A 20,836-nucleotide genomic window follows, 5' to 3' on the forward strand; every position below is an offset into this window, starting at 1 on the left:
CAGCATCCTAGCCTTTCCACTGATTGCATGATGATGCGCACCCACATAAGTTTTGACTGACCATTTCCCAACCCTCTTGTCTACAGAACAAAAGATCTTCCATTTACAATTCTCATGACTGCATATAGCCATCAACTGTGTCTGACCCCATTTGCAAAGTTTCACATCATAATTCATCTTCAAAACATACCTCAGAAGCTGATCCTTAAACTCTTCTCCATTATTAAACATCTGCTTTAACCACAAGTAAGGTGGCTTATCCTTGGTAAATTTTGCTCTTGATATCTCTCTTTCTTCACGGTCAAATGCATCCCATTCTTCATCTGTATCCATAGCAGGATCAGGTCGCTCAGCATCCATGCATTGTCTCTCAAAATCATCTTCATCTTCTTCACTTTCACCTGCAGCAACTCCTTCATCAGCTTGGTGATTAGCCTGACCATCAACAGCTTCTTCTGGAACTTGATTAGTCTCCTCATCCACAGCGTCTTCTGGAACTTGATTAATTTCCTCATAAAAGGCACTAAACCGAGGATCATCTCCCATACATTCTTCTACTGGATCTACACCATCAGCTTCTGCTCTGTCTTCTTCACCAGCTCTGTCACCAGTTTTATCTCCTTCATCCTCTGCATCAGACTCTTCCTCTGCATCAGACTCTTCATCCTCTCCAACAACAGGGAACGGTGTTGGTTCAGACACAGCTTGCTGAATGTATATATCGACTTCTCCACCAATCAGAGCTTCACTACACAGTTGCCTAATCCCACTATCTCTGTCCTCAGAGATAGCTCTTACAGAATCAAAGTCTTCATGAACAAGTTTGTACCAAACTGCTTCCACGGCACCAGATACTCCATTCTCTTTCGGGAAATCGTCGAAGATCGAAAAAGTCATCATGTCTGGATCCACCAACATATCCCTCTTCTCGAATCCTCCGATGTAGGTGAAACATTCATCCTTGAAGCAGACATCTCCTCCGAACTTAATATGAAGTTTCAAACAATCGAAACCACTACATAGAGACAGAGATGAAGTTAGAAACCCAGAAATCGATACCCTAAAAATCTTAAATCGATTACATACCTCATCACGATGCGACCAAACTTACTCCTTGAACTCAAATTCTAACCAAACCGCAACCAATCAAGCGACTTAACACATCGATTATCTTGTTTTCCGACAAATCGATTCGAAATTCAAAGAGATAGAGATATTTAGGGTTTCTGATACCAAATCGATTTGGGGAAGAATGCGAAAGGGTAACAGTGTCCGTGGTTTGTCTAATTAACGATGTTGGGTTAAGGTTTAACCGCGGTTAGCCATTCTGTTAGCAGAGTTAACGTCTGTTAACGCGGGTGTAGGATTATACTAATTTTTAAAACACGACGATTTTAAAAGGCAATTGAAATTAAACCAGGCATTTTTATTCCAACTTTAATAACACGCGTATTAAACGGCCAAAAAAAAAATACATGGCGGTTTTTTCGGGTTTTTTCCCTTTAGGTGAATAACCCAAAAAAAAAGAAAAATTAGTTTTTTAGAAAAAAGGTAGAGAGAGATAAGAAGAGAAAGAGAGTGAATAGGGGGATTAGAGGTTAGATATTTAATTTTGTTGTTTTTTTAGGTTATAGGGTGCAATTTCTTTAAACTTATTGTGTGATACGAATGTAAAAGACCTAGAAGTGGGAACTTTTAAGGTATTATCACTACAAGAATATTGACTTTTAATAGCATTATAAGATAGCGTTTGTGAGCATAATGCTATCGTTACTTAACGAGAGATTTTAAGATAGCGTTTGTGAATAAGTATATGCTATCATATACAAAGCGTTTTAAAAATCCAATTTTCGCATAACGTTTCAATAGCATAAACATTTCTTAACGTTATAATAGGCTAAAATTTTTGCCGCTGACACTTAGAAAATTTTGGGCTAAAATTTGTTTGCCTCCAAACCAAAATCCCCAATTCACACTTAGAAAACCTAAAACCCTTTTTGCCTCCATTTTGCTCGACATTCACATCGAAAAATCTCAGTCTCTGTCTGAAGCTCTCACACACAAATCTCTATCTCATTAGTTCGTCTTCTTCTCATTCTATCGATTTCATTCTCGATTCTTTGTGTATCTCAGTCTCGCGAAGGAACACAGCAAATCTATCTAGCTCGAACCCACAAATCTCTCTCGAACCCACAAATCTTCAGTATCTCAAACCCAGAAATCTTCAGTCTCTAGAACCCAGAAAACCTAAATCCAGCTTCCCCTTTAACTCGATTTTCACTTTCCAAGTCTTGGAAACAAAATCCCTACTGAATCGAGTTTATGCAAAGGTAAAATCGGGTCTTTCTTGTTAACAATAAACCAGATACAGCTTTTATGTTTGATTTTTAGTAATTTAGGGTTCTAGCTTGCATGTTGTTTTGATGTGTTTCGATTGGGTTTACTATTTTGCAGGAAGGTTTTGTTTAATTCAAGTTCTTCTAGTGTCAAGGTATGATGTCTTCTATGTGTTTCTCCTTTGAATAGGTCTTTATCTTAAATGTTTCATTCAGATTTCTCGATTTATACTGTTGTGTTTCCTTCTGTAGCTCAAGTTAAGCAAAAGAGAATAACATCTAGCAGGTACCTCACTCACACTTGATTCTTTAGCAGTTCTCTACTGTTGTTGTGGCTTACTTCTACTATTCCTAATAACCTTGTATGCACATTTGGTCGGAGCTACTTTAACATGGATAAAGCTTGGGTCTGGTTACCAAGGTATTCACCTAAAAGTTATTACACATCTTCTTTGATTTCATTTAATGATTAGGGGACTGTGAGTTTTCTAATAACATTGTTTGTTACTTACAGGAATTGTGTTGAGTATGAGGAAGGAGCAACTATGTTTGTGTTTGATTCATCAAAAAGATTGGGTAATGTATCACATATGTGGTGTCCCTGCCTTGATTGCCGCAATGTTGTTCATCAGTCAACCCAGACAGTCTTTGATCATCTGGTGATTAGAGGGATGGATGAGAAGTACAAAAAGAACAACTGTTGGAGTAAACACGGTGATATATGGGATGCTAACAGAACAGATGTTTATACTTCTGAAAATGAGGCTTATGATTTGATTAGGACAGCTTTTATAGAAACTGAAGGCAAGCAACCATCTCAGAATCAGAATGCAGACGAGTTTGATGATATTGATCATCAAGTAGAAGATGAGTTTAGGAAGAAGTTAGAGGATGCAGAAACTCCATTGTACCAGAATTGTTTGAGCTACACAAAGGTTTCTGCAATCATGGGACTTTACCGGATAAAGGTCAAGAGTGGTATGTCAGAAAACTTTTTTGATCAGCTTCTAACCCTAGTTCATGACATGTTACCTGAAGACAATGTGCTGCCTAAGTCTACAGATGAGATGAAGAGATTTTTGAAGATGTTTGGTTTTGGTTATGATTCTATTCATGCCTGCAAGAATGATTGCATCCTTTATCGCAATGAGTATGAGGATTTGGTGACCTGCCCAAGATGTAGTGAATCAAGATGGGAAAAAGACAAGCACACTGGTGAGGATAAGAAAGGGATTCCAGCAAAAGTGCTAAGGTATTTTCCTATAAAAGACAGATTTAGGAGGATGTTTAGGTCACCAAGGTTGGCTGAGGCTTTGTGTTGGCACTCCACTAATGCTACTGAAGATGGTACAATGCGGCATCCAGTTGATTCATTGACTTGGGGTCAGATTAATGATAAATTTCCAGAGTTTGCTGCAGATGCTAGAAACCTTAGGCTAGGTCTGTCTACTGATGGGATGAATCCATTCTCTATCCAGAACACCAAGTACAGCACATGGCCGGTGCTCTTAGTCAATTACAACATGGCTCCAACTGAGTGTATGAAAGCTGAGAACATGATGTTAACGATGTTAATACCTGGACCAACAGCCCCAAGCAACAACATTGATGTGTATCTACAGCCCTTGATAGATGACCTAAAGGACTTATGGAATGAAGGTATTGAAGTTTTTGACTCGTTTAAGAAGGAAAGTTTCACTCTAAAAGCTATGTTGATGTGGACCATCACTGACTATCCAGCTTTAGGTACATTAGCTGGATGTAAAGTAAAGGGAAAGCAAGCTTGTAATGTATGTGGGAAGGATACACCTCATAGGTGGTTAAAGTTTAGTCGCAAGCATGTATATATGGGCAATAGGAAAAGATTGAGATATGATCATCCTTACAGACGCAGAAAAGGCTGGTTTGACAATACAATTGAGGTTGGTACTGCAAAGAGAATTCAGAGTGGAGCAGAAATCTCTGAGAGTCTTAAAGACTTTATCAATGTATTTGGTAAACCTTTAGGCAAGAAAAAGAAAAGAAAAAGGAATGACAACCAAGAAGATGATGCTAGTTCAGAGTATGAAGAAGATGATGATCAATGGAGATGGAAAAAAAGATCAATCTTGTGGGAATTACCTTACTGGAAGGTTAGTACTTATATCATTAACAGTTTCTTAATTGTTTTATTTTACAATTAATTTTGTCATTATGTTTCTGATAGCTACTTTTATTTCATGTGGTAGGATATGCCTGTGAGACATAATATAGACGTCATGCACGTCGAAAAGAATGTCTCTGATGCATTACTATCACTTCTGATGCATAGTGTGAAATCCAAGGATGGCTTGAAAGCAAGAAAAGACTTAGAAGACATTGGGATTAGAAGCAACTTACATGCACAAATACGTGGGAAGAGAACTTACTTACCTCCAGCTGCATATTGGTTATCAAAAGAAGAAAAACGTATATTCTGCAGAAGGTTAGCTAAATTCAGAGGCCCTGATGGTTACTGTGCCAATGTCTCCAATTGTGTGTCTGTAGATCCTCCCAATATTGGTAGTATGAAGTCACATGACCATCATGTGCTCTTACAGAATCTGTTACCAGTGGCATTGAGAGGTTTACTGCCTAAAGGACCTCGTATTGCATTGAACCGTATCTGCAATTTCTTTACTAGGCTGTGCCAACGCGTAATTGATCCAGAGAATTTAGTTGCCTTAGAATCAGAGATTGTTGAAACAATGTGTCAGTTGGAGAGATACTTCCCACCATCCCTTTTTGACATTATGTTTCACTTGCCTTTGCATTTAGCAAGAGAAACACGCTTAGGTGGTCCTGTCCACTTCAGATGGATGTATCCATTTGAGAGGTGAACTTTTTTACTTGAAGTCATATAAAGTTATCTTATTAGCTGATAGAATATGTTTAGATTACTAATAACTCATCTTTGTATTAACATGTAGGTATATGAAAACACTTAAAGCATATGTGAAGAATTTTGCAAGACCAGAAGCTTGTATGGCTGAGGGCTACTTGGCTGGTGAATGCATCTCATTTTGTTTGGAGTTTCTCCAGAAATCTGTGCCAGTTCAAGAAAGACTGAATCGCAATGAGGATGTGGAAGCAGATCAACCTGTGCTTGAAGGCAGACCATTGAATAAGGCAACTGAAAAAACTCTCACAGAAAAGGAAAGAGAGATAGCTCATCGGTACATTCTCATGAATACAGCAGTCATGGAGCCATATGTTGAGTAAGTGTTTAATTTTATAATCTGTTCCAGTTTCTTTTTGATGTACATTAGATATATTCTTAATTTTTTAAAACAGGATGCATTTGGAGGAATTGCAAGCTACAAATGCAAAATGTGCAAATAATTCAACTATATTGTGGCAGTATCATACAGAAAGGTTCCCAAAGTGGATCAAAGAAAAGGTTATAAGTATATGAATTGTGTTTGTATTGAAATTTATGTCTCTTTCATGTTTAAGTGTTATTTTCTTCTGTTTTCCTATTTTAGATATCAAGTAACTCGGAGAACCATTCTACTAGGCTGAGATGGCTTGCTTTTGGACCTAGACATAATGCTCAAACATTCAAGGGGTATATAGTGAATGGCCATCGGTTCCACACTGATGATGTGAAGAGGAAGACTCAGAATAGTGGAGTCATGTATGAAGCATTTTCTATGTGTAGAGCCAGTGCTAAAGATACAAGACATGAGGCAGACATAGTATCATTCTATGGAGTAATCAAGGAGATCATATTGATTGACTACCACATGTTCCAGGTTCCTTTGTTTAGGTGTAATTGGGCTAACAAAGGAAATGGAGTCAAAGTGGAAGATGGTTTCACACTTGTGAATCTCCATCAGAATCAGTCATCATACTTAAATGATCCTTTCATACTGCCATCACAAGCTAAACAAATTTTCTACTCTAGAGATGATGATTGCTCACCTTGGTATGTTGTCATGAGGGCTCCTCCACGAGGCTACCATGAGTTAGAGACAGAAGTGGCATCTGTTATTACACCATTATCAGTCCAGACAAATGAAGATTTAGGAGACCAAGATTCTGATGATGAGAATTTCTGTGTTAGGAATGATTGTGAAGGTGTTTTAGTAGATAACTAATTATGCAATTGATTGTGTTTCAGGTAATTGAGTACAATGGAAACTGTACCAAACAGGAAAACCCGTCGCAGTAAGCGCCAAGTAGGCCTTGAAGCGAGTCCAGCAGTGTCACTAACACAGAAAAAGAAACAAAAACCAGGGCCTGCAGTGAATACTGTAGATAAGGATGGAGATAAAACTGCAGAGAATGAGAAAGCAAGAGAATCACTTGACACAGAAAATGATCAAATGCTTGATGAAGAAGCAGAAGAAAACTCACAACATGAAGAAGAAGAAATCAATCCTCCTTCCAACCAAAGCGGCTCTAATGCTTCTGAGTCACAAACTCAACAGTCTAGTAACAACAAAAAAAAGACAAGAGGTCCAACTAGAATGCGCAAACTTGGAAAGAGTAGTGATGATAAGGTAGAAGTGGACTTTAATGCTATAGGTAATCATGTTGGACGTGGATCAGTTAGACTATCATCCTTTGTTGGTATCATTGTGAGAGAGCATGTGTCAGTACTGCTAGATGACTGGAGACATCTAGATGTAAGGACAAAAGAGATGATGTGGGAAGAAATCCAGGTAGTTTGTTATGTTGTTTATATTATTTTATCAATCAACTTAAATGTTTTGATGTTGTATGATGGCAATGTTGGACAGGGGAGGTTCAATTTAAACGAAGATTGGCACAAAAGAGTTATCTTAGGTCAGATGTGTAATTTGTGGAGGTCTTCTAAATCTCGTCTTGTTGCCAAAATTCGGAATCTTAAAAGCAAGTCTGAAATACTGGAACTAAAGCCTACCAATATCCCATGTGCATCGGCTTGGATGAGTTGGGTGAAGAGCAAACAAAGCAAGGCTTTTCAGGTAATGTAAAGTGTATATTAATTATATCTATAAGCTCATTTGTTTATTTAATTTTGACATTAGTTTTGTCATATAACTATTTGTGTGAATAGGAAAAAAGTGAGATATTCAGGAAGATGAAGCAAGGTCAAATTCCGCAAACCACCAGCCGCAAAGGCATGGCTCGATTAGAAGATGAAATGGTATGTATGTCTGTGAGTGTATTGAATTGGTTACTTGTATTATTAATGTAACTATGTTGACAATGACTTTAATAAAAATGTAGAAAAAAAAGAGTTCTGAGCCTAGCAAAGTTACTAGAAGTAAGGTGTGGATTGCAGGACATACACATTCTGATGGGAGACCTGTTAGGGAAGAATTTGCAGAAACTATTGTAAGAGTTATATACATTCAGTTTAATGTATGTTTGTCTTTTCAAACTAAAATTTACTAATACAAAGTTTTTTCTGCAAACTATCTTATATCAGGAAAAGATTAAGGCGATAGATAGTGAAATTGGTTCAACATCCACTGATAATGTTAGGGAAGATGCTGTGAGTAAGGTACTTGGAAAAGATAAACCAGGAAGACTTAGGGGGTTGGGTAGAGGCGCTACTATTACTAATTTGGACTTTTTAAAGGCTAGAGACTCACATGTTAGGCAGCTTGAAGCTAGTTACACTGATTTAAAAAGCAAGTATGAAAATTTGCATAATGTGGTTTCTGAGATTGCTTGTAAAAAGGTAAGTTTTCACACTTGTTGTTCAAAATATATATGAACTTTCATGCTTGTTTTGATTATATATTGTGTCTGTCTTACAAACAGATTGATCATGGTTCCAAATCTGACTTAAGTGATGTTAGCAAAGGAGGAGTTAGGTGCCAGATACTGAATTGGCAGTTAGATGGGGATGTGGTTGTTGGAGAAGGAGAATTCTGCTCCTCTGAACACACATATAAGATTGGTCGAATTCCATTAGGTCCTAATGCAGCTGCTGTGCTTGTGAATTCAGTATCAGACAAAACAGCATCTCTTTGGAGACCACTCAGTCAAACTATTGTTTCTCTTCATCAAGCTATAGGAATGAAAGTTGCATGGCCCTTTGTGAAGATTATATTGGATGATGACGCAACGCAACCTCCTGATACTATGATGTCTGAGGTAAATTACTACTGCTTTTATAGTCCTTTATTTATTAATATAGATTAGATTACTAATACAGGTTGCATGATTCATTAGGAACCTGCTGAAGAAGTAGGACTAGTTGATATCTATGAGTATTGGAGAGAAGATGATGAAGTGATTGCTCAGGGTATATTGATATCAACTGACCCTTCACAATTGGTTAATGGTATGCCTCTGGGACTAAAGGCTGCAACTGTTAAGATCACGTTGGTGGTTAAACCTGATGCCTATCTATGGAGACCAACCACTGAAATCCCCTTTATGGCTGATGCTCTCAATGAGACCATTGCATGGCCTTTTGATAGGTTAAAACAACAGGTTCAACCTGAAGACGCAAACAGGAAATCACCAATGGAGGAAGCAACTACAAAATCAGTAGAGAAGGTAAGTTTTTTCTGTATTGGATGTGTTGATGTTGCCATGCCTTTTGATAGGAAAAAAACTAAATATATTTGTCATTTTGGTTTTAGAGTGGTAGTCCTAGCACTGGTAGTAGCGGCAAAGGTGGGAAACCGAAGTGTGCTCTTATGGATATTGGAAATTCTGGTCAGAGAGTTGCAATAGGTCGTGTGTATTCCAATGATCCAGCTGATACGGTCCATTGCAGACCGTTAGGTCCCAATGCTAGCAAGGTCTTGGTAGAGATTCCGAAGGTTAATGATGCACGAGTGTGGAGAGCAAGTCCTGAATTTGAAACAATAGCTGATGCAGGAGGAACATTTGTGGCTTGGCCTAATGAGAAGATTATAATGCTGTGAGTGAGAGACATCTTTGAAACTTGTTATCTTACTACTTTAAACTTGTTATCTTAGTACTTTAGACTTGTTATCTTAGTACTGTTTAATATGCATGTAAAAATTATGTATTTGGTTTATATTATTAATGAATTATTTCCTCTCATTTATATTCTTTTTATATATATAATTAATGTTTATTACAGAATATATGAAACAATTGCATTTATTTATATGCTATAGTATTATTACAGATAACAATTATAAAACGCTGTTAATAATATCATTAATAACAGTTCTAAAACGCTATTATAAAATATTTAATAGCTGTGTAAAAACGTTATCTAAACTGAGCGGAAACGCTATTAAAAATAATATTTTAATAGCATCCGAAAAACGCTATCTAAAATGAGGGACTTTTAATCACGGGCGCAGACACCGCGTTTATCAAAACGCTATGGTATCTTTAGATAGCGTTTTTCGGATGCTATTAAAAGTTAATATTCTTGTAGTGTATCTATGGAAGAAAAGTGCAAGTGGATACAATCTTTTTGGTCTAAAATTCATCTTTTTAGTCAGATGCTAGTTAATCTAATAAATAGAAACGACAAAAGAAAATCGAAATAAATCTAATTAAAATAAATGGAAAAGGTGAGGGAACTTTAACAAATGGCCAGCTCTTCATGCCAGCTTTTGTCGTCCATCATCCATGTGTATATATCTACTTCCTTTTTTTACCTCTTTAATTATCGCCGCTCTTATTTATTTCAATTTATAGATTATGTGTATTAGTTGAAACAAATACTATATCATTATTGAACGACAAATCCATTTTCCAATCTTCTTCATAAACTCAACAAACACTTCATGTATTTGATTGGTTTCGGTCTAAACCTAACCAACCATAGCTTTATGAACTTCAATTTGGTTAAATTCATTTTCATTCTTACAAATTTTTGTATTTCAGTTCTTCTATTTTTCACTTTCTATGTTCTTATAGTTAGAAAGTGATGTTAATTACCGTTGAGATTATTAAAAATGGAGACATGATCCATTGTTCTCTTCTTGTAAGTACGGTCAAAAATTCTACAATCAAACGTACTCATATAAAAGCATGAAGCATGATTATCCAAGGGCTCTTAATAATACTTCTTAAGAATATTTAAGTAATATTTTTTTTGTTCCACTTCTTAGTATTTTTTTTGTTCTACCTCTTAGCATTTTTTTTGTTCCACCTCTTAAAGACATTTTTGGGAATAAATATAATCATTTAAATGCTAACATAATCTTAAGATTTTCTTAAGAAACTACCTATAATCATGCTCTAAGGCTTTGCGGTCATGTCGGCCAAATTGTTCGAACTTAATTTAAATGATATTTATTTTTTGGTATAATAAACGCTGAATACTTTTGATATAAAATAAGTAGAGTGGATCTGATCTTTTGCCGACAAAAAAAGGATCTGATCTTTTGAAGAATAATAATTTTAGATAATATATAATTTATGAGGATAGAAGACGACAAAAAACACTTTTAGAGGAAGAAGATATGGATGATCTCTCGAATTTTCCCCTCGTTACTATTTTTTGTCAACTTCCCATATTACATTAAGTGATTAAACATCAATACATTTATTTTGACTGACTCTTGTGTTTGGGTTTCAACGAAGTTGTTCGTACTTGGAACTAAAAAAAGATAATGTTGATCTCAAATTTTTTATCAAGACTGCTGCGTGGATTCATATCATCGTCTTTTGGTTTGCATTTGACGTATACAAAGGAAAACCAAACCAACCATTTTACAATGAAAAAAATAACAGGTTCACTGCGTGATTTTTAAAGAAATCATAAATTTCTATATAATATTTGTAGATCTTGAGTCACATGGATGTATGTACTACTGGACTTTTTGAAAAGGTTCTTCGTGCACTTTTTAGACATTCCCTTTTTTTAAATAGTAAGCATGGGACCTTTACCTATTAACTACTACCATCAACCATTCATTGATGGACTCCAATTACTTAAAATTTGTTTCTATATTTATGTAACCTAACAAAATCCAATCATTCATCCATATATCTTTGTCCTTGTTTTGTGTTAAATAATGCTAACTCTTTTCCGCTCTGCTAATTGAGTATCCTTTGATTTCTATTTTCTTGTTATCAAGTTTAATCTCGAACTACCACACTAAATTTTCATATTTGTTATCAGTCGGTGCGTCAATTTTTGTGAGCTGAGTATTAATTATATCGTTTGTCTTAAAACCCAACAATGGGTTCGTGGACCATTTCCTGACAAGTTTATTGCTTCTTTCAATCATGTCCGTCCAAATCCCGTAGATCTCAGTGTATATTAATACGTATAATCCCACTTTACTTTTTATTTCTGTCTCGAAAGGAAATGAAGAAAAAAAAAGCGTGAGAGTTTTTTTTTTTTTTTTTTTCGTCTAGATTTATTATTAATTGTAAATTATGAGAACTGTTACATAGACGATTCTACAACTGACAATTTCTTCCGACCCTTACTAGATTCACGACAGACTACACTTCATTCTTCGTAATCTTGATGAATACTTTCAATGATCCACGACCTGGCGACACTTCCTTCTCTGCGTAGAATCATGGCGAACGGCTATAATTGTACATCGCTGGAGATCTCTTGCACACTTGCCTCCATTAATCTACAAATTTGTTAATAAATCGCAATACCTGGGATTCGAACCCCAGACATTTTGGTGTAGAAGCATTAATCAACCTTTGTTCACCAATGGGCAAAGGGGCTTCCACAAAGTGTGAGAGTTTATGTGGTCCAAATCGTGACTAATTTTTGTAGAAATACGTTCTTGTTTACATTATACTCATTACGATTTACGTATATTTTCTCCTAATTCACACGTCCAATTGTTATTCCTAGAAAATTCTGCTGGGATTTTATATGCCTTGTCTAAGAAAAAGAAAAGGAAGAGAGACCTAGAATCTCGGAACTTTGTTGTTTGGGTCTCACTCATGGGCCAATATTGGGCCCATTTTGAAAGCATATCATGATTGTGATTGATTCAACCCAATTAGTGAGAGTCCCACCAATAAGATTGGATGATGATGATGATTCCCTAAGTGATGCAACTACAACCCAAAACGTCTCCTTTTGGCATAAATGTTTTGATTTGCGAAGCTGCATTCTTTTTTCTTAGATAAGCTTGTTTTATAAATCTCCTCCACTCTTTCTGTTTGGTCTCTCTATAGGATATATATTTATGTTAGTTCGTTTTATTTGATCTTTTTTTTTTTATGTCCGGTTTATGGTTATCCTAACGTTGATGTTATTAAAGCCCACTAAAAGCCCAATAACAAAGATATCTGGTAAATATGGGAACTCAATAGGGGCAATTATGGAATAAAAAAACGCGATGGGGACAAAATAATTTACAGCTACAATCTCTCCTCCGTCTTTGCTTCGTCGTGGTCTCTCTGACATTATCGTCAGACAAATAACTTCTAAAAAATCAATCATCTCCTCTCGTTTGATTCAAAAAAGCTCATCGACGAACGATGGCGGAAAGCGGCGGTGGCGGTGGCTGTTGTCCGCCGATGGATCTGATGCGTTCAGAGACGATGCAACTTGTTCAGCTCATTGTTCCCATGGAATCTGCTCATCTCACCGTCTCTTACCTTGGAGATCTTGGCCTCGTCCAATTCAAAGACGTCCGTACTCCTTCTCCTTCTCTCGATGTTTTTTTGTTGACGACATATGTGATTGGATTGTGCATTCTCTTATTTCCAATTGCAATCCGCGTAGAATGAACGATTTTCTCTGTTGGATTTGGATTTTGACGGGGTTTTCGAATTTGGAACCTTAGGAGGTTTAGTTCAGGTTTTTAAAAGAGTTTACGCATCTATGTATAGCTGTTATTTGAATATCGCGATCAATTTTGACTTTGGCGTTTGGTTTTGAGATTTTTTTTTAGTTGTTTTCTTAAGAGATGATTGAGATATAGATTTTCCGCACCACAGATCTTTTTGGTCAATGGTTTTTGGTGAATAAATCTATTCTTATAAACCTTTGTTTTTAATGTTGATCTCAGCTTAATTCAGAGAAGAGCCCATTTCAACGTACTTACGCAGCTCAGGTAAATTCATGCTTGTGTATCTGTTTAGGGATTGTGATACAATCTTGCTCATATTATTACATTACGAGAAGGTACATCTTACACGGTTGTGATAATTTGCCTTTTGTTTTTGATGGATTAAGATTAAAAGATGTGGAGAGATGGCACGAAAAATACGTTTCTTCAAAGATCAAATGTCAAAAGCAGGAGTTCCAGCCAAGGAAATGCTAGTGAAAGAAAATGACATTGACTTGGATGATGTTGAGGTAAAAAGGGGATCCCTGCTTTTCTTTTCCATGTCATGCTTTTTCGTTTTCTCACGGATATATTTTTTTCTTCCTTCTGCTTGTTAGGTAAAGCTTGGAGAGCTAGAAGCTGAACTTGTTGAAATCAATGCGAATAATGACAAGTTGCAGCGCTCCTATAATGAGCTTATGGAGTACAAGTTGGTTCTTCAGAAGGTATATTTTTCCATATTTATAGTTCACAGATTTGAAGATATGTTATGTTGGATTACGCAAGGAGTAGTATGTTTTGGGAGATTTGAATAGTTATCAACTTCGAATTATTGGTCTGTAAGTCTTAATTTACAATAAGGAAAAGTTAAGGTACTAAGGCTATCCCTCGATAGGTAATGTGTGATGAAGATGAATCATAAGAGTATGAGCAATTTCATGGTGATAAGTATGTTTCTAATTTTATGGTTAAATTGGATGTGCATCTCGAGCTTATTTTATCTGAATTTGATCTTTTCAGGCTGGTGAGTTCTTTTCTTCTGCTCATAGAAGTGCCACAGATCAGCAGAGTGAGATAGAATCACAGCAAGCAGGTGAAGATCTGCTGGAGTCTCCTTTGTTACAGGAAGTATGGAAATTGCACTGTTCTCATGCTTAAAGTTTTTGTGATTTCTTGTTTAGTTACCAACAGTCACACTAGTTTCTTTTAAACAGGAGAAGTCCATTGATTCGACAAAGCAAGTAAAGCTTGGATTTCTTACCGGATTAGTGCCTCGTGAAAAGTCTATGGTGTTTGAGAGGATTCTATTCCGTGCGACTAGGGGCAACATCTTTATCCGACAGACTGTAATTGAGGAGCCGGTCATTGATCCCAACACTGGGGAGAAGGTTAGATGCTTCAGCCTTCCTCTTGAATTCTCTTAGACATAGGAAGCATAGGAAGCAAGCTCATATACTGATAGGAGTCCAGTTGCTTTTTTTTTCTTCTGTAATTTCTGCTCTCATATATAAACATATGCTAGATATTTGAAATATGAAAATGTCTTTGCGGCTTTAATATTTTCTACTTGTTAGTGTTGCATCTATCTATATTTTGTCGATGTACAGAGCCAGGACTTTGTTCAACATGGAATGCTGATCTGGTTAGAAAAGAAATATACTTTTATGTGTATCAATTGGAATTGACTTTTAACTTAACAATATTGCAGGCTGAGAAAAATGTTTTTGTTGTCTTCTATTCCGGGGAAAGAGCAAAAAGCAAAATTCTTAAAATATGTGAAGCTTTTGGGGCTAATCGTTATCCTTTCAGTGAGGACCTTGGAAGACAAGCTCAAATGATAACCGAGGTATGTATTATCATTCTTGTGAATGTTCTTATTGATAGGTGTGGTAAATATTGATTACTTTTTGTTGTCATAGACCATTTACTTCCCTGGATATTTTTTCTCTGTACATGGCTTTCTTTTGACATGAGTCATAGTTACTAACAGGATTTTGGGTATTCGTTTGCACTTAAATGTTCAGTATAAGCTAATGCATGGGAATATAATGTTTTGACTATCGTTGATGTACTGAATTTGTGTGCTTCTTAGTTAGAAGTCGTTTAGCATCCATGTTACAATGTATCTTAGGCTAGCAATTTCCTGATGATACTGTAATCTCAGAAACTGTTTTCCAGGTTTAACTTTTTCACAATTTTTCAGGTTTCGGGTCGATTATCAGAGCTTAAAACCACGATAGATGCTGGGTTAGGTCAACGTAACATTCTTTTGCAGACCATTGGAGATAAGTTTGAGCTATGGAACCTCAAGGTATTATCCTATACGGATCAATGTTTGGGAGTGTTGACCCATTTGTTCTACTCCATGGAAGATGACATCAACTTTTATTTACTCATTGCAGGTACGCAAAGAGAAAGCTATCTATCATACATTGAACATGCTTAGTCTTGATGTGACGAAGAAGTGCCTCGTGGCCGAGGGCTGGAGTCCTGTCTTTGCATCAAAAGAAGTGAGTGGTTCATTTTGTTGCACTGTCAATTGCAACTTTAAATTACATCTTTCGTGACTGTGAGTTTACTGTTTTTGTATCGTTTACTTAAGTGTAATGGGGTTTGGTTGTGCAGATTCAAGATGCATTACAGCGTGCTGCCGTTGATTCCAATTCTCAAGTTGGATCAATTTTCCAGGTCCTAAGGACCAAAGAGTCACCACCAACTTATTTTCGCACAAACAAATTTACTTCTGCAATCCAGGAAATTGTTGATGCATATGGGTAAGTGTCTTTCTGGAGCTTCTGACTCAGTTTAGGAAACTGGAAATTGGAGATAGCCTTTGTATTATAAGAAAATGTGTTGTAGACTGCGTTTGACTCTTCTGTGATCACTACTCTTCAGTGTGGCCAAGTATCAGGAAGCCAATCCAGGTGTATTCACAATTGTTACCTTCCCCTTCCTTTTCGCTGTTATGTTTGGTGATTGGGGGCATGGAATATGTATTCTGCTTGCAACGATGTACTTGATATTGAGAGAAAAGAAACTTTCCAGCCAGGTAATAATACCCCAACTGATGTAACTTACGTTCTGACTGTGAACACGAGATTGAATTTTATCTCATCAGCAGAACTTGCTTATAGTTTAGCTGTCTGTTTTCTTATGGAGTTGCATGCAAATATGAAAGCATAGGAAATTCACTTGACGTTTCTAAAGATCACATTAGTCTGTTGCATTTTGATGTTTTGTGCTTGCAAGTTCTAGATGCTAACTCTTCACTCGTTGCCTCCTAACAAAAGAAACTTGGGGATATTATGGAAATGGCTTTTGGTGGGCGTTATGTCATTTTGATGATGTCACTCTTCTCAATATACACTGGTCTAATCTACAACGAGTTCTTCTCTATACCATACCCATTGTTTGCTCCTTCAGCCTATGATTGCCGTGATACCTCTTGCAGGTATGCCATCTAGTTCTAATAATTCAGGTTTTTAATGAAAAAGCATATTAGTAGAACAATTGCAGTTATACTTTACGGGTCTGATTTTTTTTTTCTTATTCTTTATCTTGTTTATTTGTTCAGCGAGGCTACAACAATTGGTTTGATAAAGGTCAGAGACACTTATCCATTTGGTCTAGATCCTGTGTGGCATGGAAGTCGTAGCGAGCTGCCATTCCTGAACTCGCTGAAGATGAAAATGTCAATCCTTCTCGGAGTTTCTCAAATGAACCTCGGAATCATAATGAGCTACTTTAATGCTAGATTCTTCAAATCAAGTGTAAATATATGGTGGGTTCAGTTGATATCTTCTGACCATAGCGTGTTCTCTCTCTCCAGTTCCTTATATACTAAAACTCAGTTATTATCATAGCGTCTAATTTTTGGGCTTGCAGGTTCCAGTTCATTCCCCAAATGATATTCTTGAACAGCTTGTTTGGCTATCTCTCGGTCCTCATCATCATAAAGTGGTGCACTGGTTCTCAAGCAGATTTGTATCATGTAATGATATATATGTTCCTGAGCCCAATGGACGAGTTAGGAGAGAATCAACTGTTCCCTCACCAGAAAACAGTGCAGGTTAGTATCTCTACGTAGCAATTGCTGTTACGAGATCTAGAAAAGCATGTCATTTGCTGTGGTTCACTCATCCCTTTCCTTCCCATTTTTCAGCTTCTGCTTCTCTTTCTGGCCCTTGTTTCTGTTCCGTGTATGTTGCTTCCAAAGCCGTTCATCTTGAAGAAACAACATGAAGCTGTGAGATTCTAAACTTTCCTCTTCCCTTTTTAGTTTCTTTATCCTTTACTGGTCGTTCTAAACGGGTTCCTTCTCCAGAGGCATCAAGGTCAGTTATACGCACCTCTTGACGAGACAGATGAGAGTCTTCATGTAGAGACAAGCGGAGGATCCCATGGGCATGAGGAGTTTGAATTCAGCGAGATATTTGTGCATCAGCTGATTCACACCATAGAGTTTGTGCTTGGAGCTGTTTCCAACACCGCTTCTTACCTGCGTTTATGGGCTCTCAGGTATGAGTAGTAGAAGCTATACATGAATTACATAACCTGCCTATACTCGTGGCTTAATATCCATTATTTTGTTTCAGTCTTGCCCACTCAGAGCTATCATCAGTCTTCTATGAGAAGGTCCTCCTCCTCGCTTTTGGGTATGCATCTTCTCTCTATCTCCCTCTCTCCCTCCTAAATCTCTCTCCCTCTTTGGTTCAACATGTCTAATCTTTTTGTGTCTCGTTGGCACTAACAACAAAACAGTTACAACAATGTGTTGATCTGGATCGTTGGGATCATCGTGTTCATATTCGCGACCGTGGGAGTGTTGCTGGTGATGGAGACACTAAGCGCGTTCCTTCACGCGCTGCGTCTCCACTGGGTTGAGTTTCAGAACAAATTCTACGAAGGAGATGGTTACAAGTTCGCTCCTTTCACTTTTGTTTTCACCGCAAACGAAGACGAGTGATGTGATTCATTCCTCTCATACGCTGCATTTTGCATATATAAGGTACAAACATGTTTGATTTCTTTCTATTAAAATCCAATATATTTTTTCCCCTTCTCTCCGTATAAGGGTCATTTAAATTTATTTATTTGCCTGTGGAGATAAATTTTTACCAAAAAAATGAGGGGATACTTGGATTTGTACGAGGCAAAAATACAAAACGATACGATTTGTTGTTGTTGTTGTTTGTTTGGAATTAAATAATAAGCTGTGGATATGAATAAATTGAGGAATTGGACCTTCCCAACATGTATATGTTTTTCCAGCCCATGGGACTATATGATGGCCCAGTAGTGCTATTTTATTATCCCATTATTACATTGCTGTTTGTCCAAACGTTTATTTATTTTTTGAGTTGTGCCAAATATATAACATCTCTTGATAAAGATAGATGTTGCACAGAAATACAGTACAAATAATTAAGTTATAAGAATTATAAAAATTATCCGTGTTAAAAAGGCTCATTTACGGCGAATCATTTTAACGGCCCAGTTTCCATTATATATTAAGCCCATGTAAACTGACCCTTGTTAAAAGGCTCATTTACGGCCCAGTCTGGATTAAACTTTGATATTTTAGGCCCAGGTGAACCGATACTTGTTAAAGTAGGCTCATTCGTATTTAACTTGATTCAAGTCATCATCACTAATGAGCATTGTACGGTTTTGCTCAATAGAGTGCATTTTATTTACAAGCAAGAAGCACAGATAAATAGAGAGTCAGCAGCGTAAAGAGAGCTCGCTCATACAAATCACCAAAGTAATTAAAACTTATTGACGAGATGCTTAATGGGCGGTGGTTGAGACGGCGGCTGTAACTGTGGAGACAAGACTGTCAACGCCACAAATGTTACGGCCTTTGCAGATTTTGTAGAAACCATTCTCACCCCAAGTCTCTCCCCACGAGTTCTTGATGATCCAGTAAGGCTTCTCCTTGAACCTAGCTGGAGCGTAACCTGCGGATCCATAACCGACCAATAAGACACCGTGGTTGAGCCTCCTGGTGCATATGTAAGGGCATGAGACTCCTCCAATGTAAGTCTGCATATAACCAGCGTTGATGGCCACAGCAAGAGGTCCATTCTTGACAAGGTTTGCAGCAATCTGTTCTTCATCAATGGAGATAACACTGAAGTTGGAGACAGAGGCAACGATCTTGGACTTGTCTAGCTTGCAGGTCTTGCCGTCCTTTCCGGTGTAAGGATAGTCTTCTTCTTTCATGAGGCCTCCGGTTTTGAGGGTGTATTCAAAAGCGCTGTTCATTAGCCCACCATTGCAACCAGAGTCGCAGGAACCTGCCTCCTCTGGATCACACTGCGTAAAGAGATGACAAGGACACTTTATTAGACAGAGATTATTACATGATCATGTAACCATTATGGCTTGTAACAGCTCAAATTATCTAGGCACTGATGAGAAACAAGATCATTTAGAGTAGGCCAAATGATGAACTAAGTAGTGAGTTGTATCATCTTAATCCGAAAAACAGTAAATATCATCATATTGATTGATAAGTGATCAAACATGTATATATTTAGCACAAGACAAACACAATCTAACCCTGATGAGATTTATCATAATCCAAAGGTAATCGAGAAGAAAGAGAAAGAAAAGAGAAACCTCATGATCACAGTCGACAAGCTGTTGTTCGCTGAGGCTGACGAGTTTGCCGGTAGCGAGGAAGTTAGCACCTTCCAAAGCTCCAGTGGCGCTGAAACTCCAGCAAGAGCCGCAAGATCCCTAATTTTGTACACCAATATTATTAGAACGAATTGAAAACTTAGTTTTCAAAATCATCTCTGAGTAAATAAAAGACCTGATTTTTGACGGGGGTAACAGCACCGCGATCTCTCCAATCAAAGTCCTCCGGGAGATTTTCGGTAGGGAGAATCGGAGCCTTGTTGGCATCTTTAGGAAGCTTAAAGCCAGCTCTAACCCCCAAATGCTTCTTCCGGAACTCAGACCGAGTCAGATCTGAGAACTGCGTTACACCATGACGCGCCGACGGATCCAACTTCTGGTGACGCCTCGCTCGCCTCAGATTCGCCTTGAAAACCGAGAATCTGTAGTCATGCTCCTCGTTGGATGCGTACACCTTCCCGAACTTGCTCTTGAACAGAGAAAAGTGATCCTCAGAGGTCAAAACCTGGGGCTCGGCTCCACCAACCACCTGACGGATCACGAGATCATCGCCGTCGTTGACATCAGACGACGAAACGGAGACGATCAAGAAAAACAAAACGAAGACGGAGAAACAAAGCTTAAGACGATCCATTTGATTGTATGATTCGATTCAAGCAAGAGACAAGGATTAAATATATAGAGGGGGTGGAAGTAGGATTCACACGTAACGTGAATGTCTAGGTGTATGTATAGATACATGTCTTTTTCCCTTTGAGATTAGCTTTCGGTTTCTTTAAAGATAATTTAAAATATTATTATAGTCGTAGAAATCGGAAGATATTTATGGTATTTATTATTATTTTAAGATGGCTTATCCAACAGGAAAACGGAGATAACCAATGATGAACAAACACGTGTTAATCATTGAATGGGTATGGAGTCATGGAATGGGATAGGTTCAACTTGTTAGCAGTGCCGTGTTGTGTTGGAGAATATTATTTTATTTTCTATAAAAACTTTAGAAAGAGTTGTATCTTGTATCTTCCTCGCGACAAATGTTGAAGCCCATGGACCGTTTAGTTGCAATGTTTGTCTTCTCTAATTCATTTATTTTATGTTACCAGTGTATTGAATACTTTATTGATTTCTAAATACCTCCTGGTT

At 37.4% G+C, this 20,836-nt stretch overlaps 4 protein-coding genes across 5 annotated transcripts; 3 read left to right on the plus strand and 1 right to left on the minus strand.

Moving 5' to 3' along the window:
- The first annotated feature begins 2,027 nt into the window (after positions 1-2,027).
- On the plus strand, positions 2,028-9,317 carry LOC110226031. Its single transcript, XM_021016519.1, has 10 exons — positions 2,028-2,491; positions 2,589-2,622; positions 6,478-7,021; positions 7,100-7,306; positions 7,399-7,488; positions 7,572-7,679; positions 7,774-7,848; positions 8,112-8,447; positions 8,526-8,855; positions 8,942-9,317. Exons 3-10 carry the CDS (start codon positions 6,491-6,493, stop codon positions 9,227-9,229), a joined length of 1,965 nt encoding a protein of 654 aa, XP_020872178.1. The 5' UTR covers positions 2,028-2,491; positions 2,589-2,622; positions 6,478-6,490; the 3' UTR covers positions 9,230-9,317.
- LOC110226030 lies at positions 3,230-6,060 on the plus strand. Of its 2 annotated transcripts, XM_021016518.1 has the most exons (5): positions 3,258-3,314; positions 3,399-4,468; positions 4,565-5,190; positions 5,285-5,572; positions 5,840-6,060. In XM_021016518.1, the coding sequence occupies exons 1-5, from the start codon at positions 3,284-3,286 to the stop codon at positions 5,874-5,876; spliced, it is 2,052 nt and encodes a 683-aa protein (XP_020872177.1). In that variant the 5' UTR covers positions 3,258-3,283; the 3' UTR covers positions 5,877-6,060. The 2 variants fall into 2 exon arrangements, with proteins under 2 accessions (XP_020872176.1, XP_020872177.1); XM_021016517.1 differs by having other exon boundaries at positions 3,230-4,468.
- A 3,324-nt stretch (positions 9,318-12,641) lies between the features above and the next one.
- LOC9304955 (V-type proton ATPase subunit a3) lies at positions 12,642-18,299 on the plus strand. Its single transcript, XM_002866784.2, has 18 exons — positions 12,642-12,905; positions 13,286-13,330; positions 13,453-13,575; positions 13,663-13,770; positions 14,066-14,173; positions 14,260-14,433; positions 14,754-14,891; positions 15,249-15,356; positions 15,448-15,555; positions 15,671-15,819; positions 15,941-16,094; positions 16,336-16,496; positions 16,620-16,826; positions 16,931-17,114; positions 17,208-17,291; positions 17,370-17,563; positions 17,641-17,700; positions 17,807-18,299. Exons 1-18 carry the CDS (start codon positions 12,753-12,755, stop codon positions 18,009-18,011), a joined length of 2,463 nt encoding a protein of 820 aa, XP_002866830.1. The 5' UTR covers positions 12,642-12,752; the 3' UTR covers positions 18,012-18,299.
- A 348-nt stretch (positions 18,300-18,647) lies between these two features.
- On the minus strand, positions 18,648-20,582 carry LOC9302904 (cysteine protease RD19A). The gene is made up of 3 exons (XM_021017007.1): positions 19,866-20,582; positions 19,670-19,789; positions 18,648-19,363 (listed from the first exon to the last, which is right to left on the minus strand). Exons 1-3 carry the CDS (start codon positions 20,322-20,324, stop codon positions 18,836-18,838), a joined length of 1,107 nt encoding a protein of 368 aa, XP_020872666.1. The 5' UTR covers positions 20,325-20,582; the 3' UTR covers positions 18,648-18,835.
- Between the last annotated feature and the right edge of the window lie 254 nt (positions 20,583-20,836).

Source organism: Arabidopsis lyrata (genome assembly GCF_000004255.2).
Source record: "Arabidopsis lyrata subsp. lyrata unplaced genomic scaffold ARALYscaffold_7, whole genome shotgun sequence".
NCBI lineage: Eukaryota > Viridiplantae > Streptophyta > Magnoliopsida > Brassicales > Brassicaceae > Arabidopsis > Arabidopsis lyrata.